The following is a 6217-nucleotide window of genomic DNA, read 5'->3' as shown; positions in this document are numbered from 1 at the left end:
CATATAAATTAAAAAATATTAAAATTAAATAAAATTGAAATTATTAGATAATTGACATTGATTATGACTGCTGAAAATTTTTAACTAAGATTAAGGGTCTGTTCGATTTGCACATAGGTACAACACAAGGAGTACAACACAGTACAAATACTTAAGTACAGTACAAATGCTTGTATTGTTCTTTATTTGATATTCAGTGGACATAAAAAAAAAATTCTACTGTTTTCTGTTTGATTTACATAAGTACTAGACTAAAAATTATAAAATTACTATAGACCCTTTTCATAATCTTTTTGTTGTTTTGGAAAAAATTTTGACAAGACAATATATTTTGAAATTTCTTTTCATTTTTAATAGTCATCACTTAATTTTTTTATAATTTGTAAAATTATTAGGGTATAATTATATTTTTTTATTTCTAAAATACAATAATTAACAATTTTTTTATCAAATATAATTTTTTTATTTCCAAAATTTTTTATTAGGTTGAGGTCAGGTGTTGTAATTTTTAATTTTAACTAGGGGCAAAACTATTTTTTGGTTGTGCTATACCACATTTAAAAAGTTGTACTGTGATTTTGGTGAGACAAAATTTTTAACCACTTGTGCTGTACTTAACCAAGTTTTTGTGATGCACTCTAAGCTCATTTATAAACAAACAAGGGATAAAAGAGTTTGTGTTTAGTATTATCCTTCATTTTTTTGCGTATCAAATGCACCCTAAGAACACTATGAAATTATAAAGATTTCAACACCAAAAGCAAATAATGGATTTTTTAAACTTTATAATGGTATGTTTGACTCTTTAAAAAAAAAGTGTAAAGGCTTTGTGTGTGTGTGTGTGTGTTTTTTTTAATATTAGAATATTAATATTGTAACGGTATAACTAAGGGGTGTAATCGATCGAGTTCGAGCCGAGCAGTAGCGAGCTCGACTGAAAATTCGGTACTCGATACTCGGCTCGAGCTCGATCGAGTATTTATTTTATAGCTCGAGCTCGAGCTCGGTACACAAATCGAGCTACTCAAGCTCGCTCGATTAAGCTCGAAAAAACTGAAAATAACCATAAACATTATGCTCGAGCTCGAGCTCGAGCTCGAAAGTTTTTCCCCTTGATTTTTATCAAATAAATCTAATATTATATATATACATACATGCTCGATTAGGCTCGCGAGCACTCGAGCCAAGAATCACAATACTCGAACTCGGCTCGCTCGACTACTCGAGCTCGAGTCGACTGTGACCGAGCCAAATTCGAGCTTTTACCGAGTCGAGCCCGAGTAGTTTGCGAGTAGAGGTGTATCATTTACACCCCTAGGTATAACCAAGTCCCAATGTTAACTTCATTAATCCATTTAATAGATTATAACTATGTGGATAGATAATAATAAATGAAAATTTTAAATATAATTTTTTAAAAAGAATTACGGAGTCCTAAGAGAGGAGCCTATTATGACGATAAATTTATTAGATATTAATATTATCAAAAATTAAGTTTTATAATTTAAAATTATTTAAAATTTTATTAGATAAGATAATAATAAATAAATAAATTAAATATATAATTTTAGAAAAATAAAAATCTCCGGATTTATAGTAAAAAAAAAATACATGGTTTCAAGAGAGGAATAATTAGGTTAAAATTTAGATAATTTAATACCATGTGCAACATAATTAAACAATATGTATAAAAAAAAACTGAGGGAATATCTAAACTTCTCATAGAAAAGGAGACCATTCATGGGAAAAGCTGAAATCTACGTAGGAATTCATGAGCCTGCTCATTGATGGCAATGCTGAAATCTACCTAGTAAAACAGAAAACATGTGGTAGCTCAGAAATTTAATATTCTTATTCACACGTATCTATATACGCCAACAAAGAATATTCACACTTATCCATACACACCAACAAATAATATTCGCACTTATCAATGTACACCAACCAATCAATGTAGTAATATATAGGCGTTTCTGATGCAAAAGTTCACTCCAATTTTTGGCTTTTGGCAAATGTGGAACAACGTGATGATGCACACCTTGTGTGGAGAACAGTCAAGTGCCTCCTCTAGGTGAGAATTTAACTTGCTTCTGAGTCTCCCACGCTCAATGGTGTGGTTTTATCTTGCTCCAGTCTTTGGCATTGGATTAGATGGTCCCTGCATTGAATGTGACAAAGCATCAAATCTCACTGATTTCAGAACAAAATTGGAAAGGTTATGAGATTAGCCTCACTTAAGTTATTTAGAAACTGCAAACTTATAACATGCTTGACAAGAAATGCATTTTTCAAAAGCCACATGTGTAACATAGATCATATATAGATATCAAACTTTTAAATCACTGAGTTGCTCACCACAGAATTGCTTTGAATTTGTGCAAGGGTTGCAATAACATATTTTATGGAGGGTCGGTCAATAGGTTTATATTGCAAACAGTCATAAGCAAGTTTCACCAAAGCAGTGGCCCCTTCAGCGGAACATTTACCCCACAAACGAGAATCCAGAACGATAGGGATTCTTGTACCCAATATTGCATCCATTGCCTGGAAAAATGAAACATGCATTAAACATGATTATGACAAATAGATCACAAATAATTTAAATAGAAGTCCAGAAATGAAAAAGAAAATGTGTATGCATAGTTAATTATAATGATTTTGACTCCTATGCTTCATGAAAATTGAAAAAAATCTGTCCAAAAGAACATCAGTAGTAGAAGAGAAGCAGAAATTAATTAATATATGAGATATCTGACATGTATAAAAGCCTTACTTGTTCATCTGAGATTTGCTTTCCGCTCAGTAAATCTCGTAGCAGAATGCCAAAGCTGAATACCATGCTTTTAGCACTGGCCATTCCTACAAAAGAAAAAGAAATAAGTTCACACAATTATTTGACTAAGACTTATTATATGGCAACTTTAATTAAAATATCATGGTTAAATATGATTGTTAACTATAGCAAATCAATTTCAAGCAATGGTAGGTCAATACCATATAAGCACCCCGGAGGTGTGTAAGCAATGTTAGTGTGGAAACATCTTTCATCCCTGTGGTTTTTCACGAGACCAAAACAAGAAAGACAAGGATTACCAACCTGCAAAAAGTCAACAAACCTGCAACATTGAGGAGGAAAATGGCATCTAAAGAGACATGCCATATATTTACGTGAATTTCTTAAATCTTTTGTTAGCAAAAGTGCAAGTACTTCACTATAAAAATAAAAAGAAAAACATGCTCAAGCTAGATATATACTTTAAACAATGTTAGAGCTTCATGAATTGGTTTTTATAAGGAGGCCACCTAAAATAAAATAACATGTGCCAACAAGGCATATTAGCGTAGTTAATAGTCCCAAAGTGATTTAGTTGGTATACACATATATATTTATAATATAAATGTTGGCATCTCGATCTCAACCTATATATCAACTTAAGGGTTGAGTCGAGCCAACATAACTTGTTTGGTTTTTATGTGACAAATATAATCTAATGAAATAGATATTAGCAAAAATGGCTACGAATGATATTTCACTTATGTTTCTCAGAGCAATTATATAGTGTAATATTCGTAGAGAAAGCAATAAAGAAAGCTTACTTTATTAATTGGTTTTATTAGTATTATCTAAAGATCTATTTCTTTCAAATATAATTACTAATATGACCTCATCAAAGAGAACTTTATGTGGATTCAGATCATAATACAGAGCATGTTCTTTGATGCAATATTCCAAAGCTTCTGCTATATAGCATGCGACTCTCAAGCACTTAGACCGCTCCATAGTCTTAGTTTTAACTGCAAAAACAATCAAGAAATTATTTAAAATCTTATAACATGATGGAATGTAGATAAATGGAAAATTTGTACAAGATGCTTGTGAAACTTGTCATTATCAATCTCAAGAAATAAAATTGATCAACATAAAGAATCACAATGAAAACACAAATGAAATTGAAGGCACAACAAGCAAAAAAATATACAGTTAACACACCAGAGCAAGCCTAATTGTAATCAGGATATTAACTAATGAGCTATATGTCCTTAGAGGGTTTTAAACCTTCTAGAGAAATAGTGAAAATAAATGATACTCATTTTTCAGAAATAGATGGCATCTTTTCCCACTTGTCATTACAGGATATTCTATTAAAACTACTGGTCATGCTGAAGGCCAAAAAGCAATGTAGAGTTTGGAGCAGCTTAAATAAAAATACAGTAGGGGAGGTGATTTATGAGGAGAGAAAAGGGAAGATTTTTTATTTTCAAATTTTCTTTATCAAAAAGATGAAGTTTGGATAATATTCAAAAGTATATGATGTAGACTGTCGCTAAAATTGAGAACATGACAAATCTAGGGCTAAACTGGGTAGCATCATCACCAAAAAGGAATTAATGTGTACCAAAGGTCAAGATCGGCCCAGCATACTAGTTAGTACACCAAACCCATTCAAGCAGCAGAAAAAGTGAAGGGGGGCTGCAATGCCATTAATTCTCTACGTAAACTGGATGGACTTATCTTCACTTGAAAGTCCTTTCCAATGGAGAAAATTACAGGAGCTATCTGACTCATGTATCCAGGAAAAGCACGAAAGCTTGGACAGCTATCTCAACCTATTTTTTGATGCCATTTTGGACACTCTTAAAGAGATGCACTTGGAAAGATATGTTTTTTTACCCCAACTTTATTATATCGGTGCAAATTTGGAAACAAAATGAATCAAGCCCCACTAATGTTCTTCCAAAAAAGAAGGGTGCTAACAAAGACTTCTCACCCATATGCTGTTGTGAATTCTATAGAGGTTACACGTTCTTACAAGATGGAGAAAAACATGGGCTTATAGCTGAAGTTATTTTAATCAACACATCCAAACAGTAATTTATTTTAGTCTCTAATCAGTTTATATCCAAACTAGTCTTAAATATGTAAATATTACTGAATGAGATTAATTACTTGCTCCAAGAAAGCTGAATTTGGCTATGCATTAACAAAAACTAATAATAAAAACAAAAAAAAAACCTAAATTGGTGCAGTTCAATGCAACGGAAACTTTGCATATCGATTCAAGCGCAGAGCATCAAACAGTGACTCAGAAAGAATCCAAAGCTCCATTCAATCACATGACATCAAGAAATAACAGAGAATCCACTCAAAAATAATCCTAAACTCCATTCAATCAAACCACATTAAGAAATATCAAAAAAACACAGAACCCAGGCAAGAACAAGAAGTACGACGGATTCTGTTTTAGTAAATCTTGTGGTTTATCCATCTTTTAAAAATACGAGGGAGTAACAAAAATATACCATTGAAAAGATGCCGTGCGAGTGAATTATTGGGCATGAACTCGGCCACAAGAAGCCTCTCAGCCCCCTCGCAACAGTACCCAATCAATCTCGCAAGCCGCCTGTGTCTCAACCTTCCCTGCTCTAATCGCCTCATCCTACAAAAACCCAACTCCAAATCTCTCACAAATAATCACAACAAGATCCCCAAAAAAACAAGGACTTATACAAGAACTAACCCTGAACTGCTCTTCATCAGGCCAGGCGTCCTTTGAAAACCTCTTGACGGCGATCTGTTGGCCGCCATGAAGGCGACCCCTGTAGGCGAAGTTCGGGAGGTACTCATCGCCGCCTTTTGAGATCATGTACCGGCCGGCGAATCCATGCGTCGCCGCCATTAGCTCCGCAAGTGTGTACTGGCGGAAGGGCATTGTTCCCTCAGCTGGGGGCTGCGACGGCGGATGATACGGGGGGTTGGGGTTCACCCGGTGCTTGTGGGCGGAGGGGTAGCAACCCATCGCCGGCGGGGGAGTTGGGAAATGGGAATGAGTGGGGGTGGCAAAGGGAGAGGGAATGGAATGATGGGGTGATGATGTTGTTGGCAGAGCGGAGAAGATGACCACTGTCCTAGTTAGATCAGTCCAACAATCCTTATTATAAATTGTTAGTTTATTTATTTATTTATTTTTATCCATTTTTATAATAAATTGTTAGTTTATTTTAGATTTTTTATCACTTGACTTTGGAAATATGCATTAGTCAAGATTGTTAAGATTGTGCTTTTTATAATCAAACTATTTTCATATATTAAGATATGGTAGATATCTTATCTCTTTAGTTGAAGTTTAGTTATTTTTATTTATAATTTTTTTTATAAAGATGAATTTACCTTAGTTGAAAGAGCAAAGAGGAGAGAGAAGAGTTTCACCCCTCCAAA

General features: G+C 33.7%; 1 protein-coding gene across 1 annotated transcript; it reads right to left on the bottom strand.

Moving 5' to 3' along the window:
* Nucleotides 1–1839: 1839 nt before the first annotated feature.
* Nucleotides 1840–5896, bottom strand: LOC120271878 (serine/threonine-protein kinase BSK1-like). The gene is made up of 7 exons (XM_039278558.1): nucleotides 5520–5896; nucleotides 5302–5438; nucleotides 3665–3795; nucleotides 2995–3097; nucleotides 2774–2859; nucleotides 2356–2544; nucleotides 1840–2158 (listed from the first exon to the last, which is right to left on the bottom strand). The coding sequence occupies exons 1-7, from the start codon at nucleotides 5624–5626 to the stop codon at nucleotides 2120–2122; spliced, it is 792 nt and encodes a 263-aa protein (XP_039134492.1). The 5' UTR covers nucleotides 5627–5896; the 3' UTR covers nucleotides 1840–2119.
* Nucleotides 5897–6217: the final 321 nt, after the last annotated feature.

Source organism: Dioscorea cayenensis, chromosome 11, assembly GCF_009730915.1.
Source record: "Dioscorea cayenensis subsp. rotundata cultivar TDr96_F1 chromosome 11, TDr96_F1_v2_PseudoChromosome.rev07_lg8_w22 25.fasta, whole genome shotgun sequence".
Lineage (NCBI taxonomy): Eukaryota > Viridiplantae > Streptophyta > Magnoliopsida > Dioscoreales > Dioscoreaceae > Dioscorea > Dioscorea cayenensis.
The sequence above is the reverse complement of the archived record's forward strand: the minus strand, read 5'-3'. Positions and strand labels throughout refer to the sequence as shown.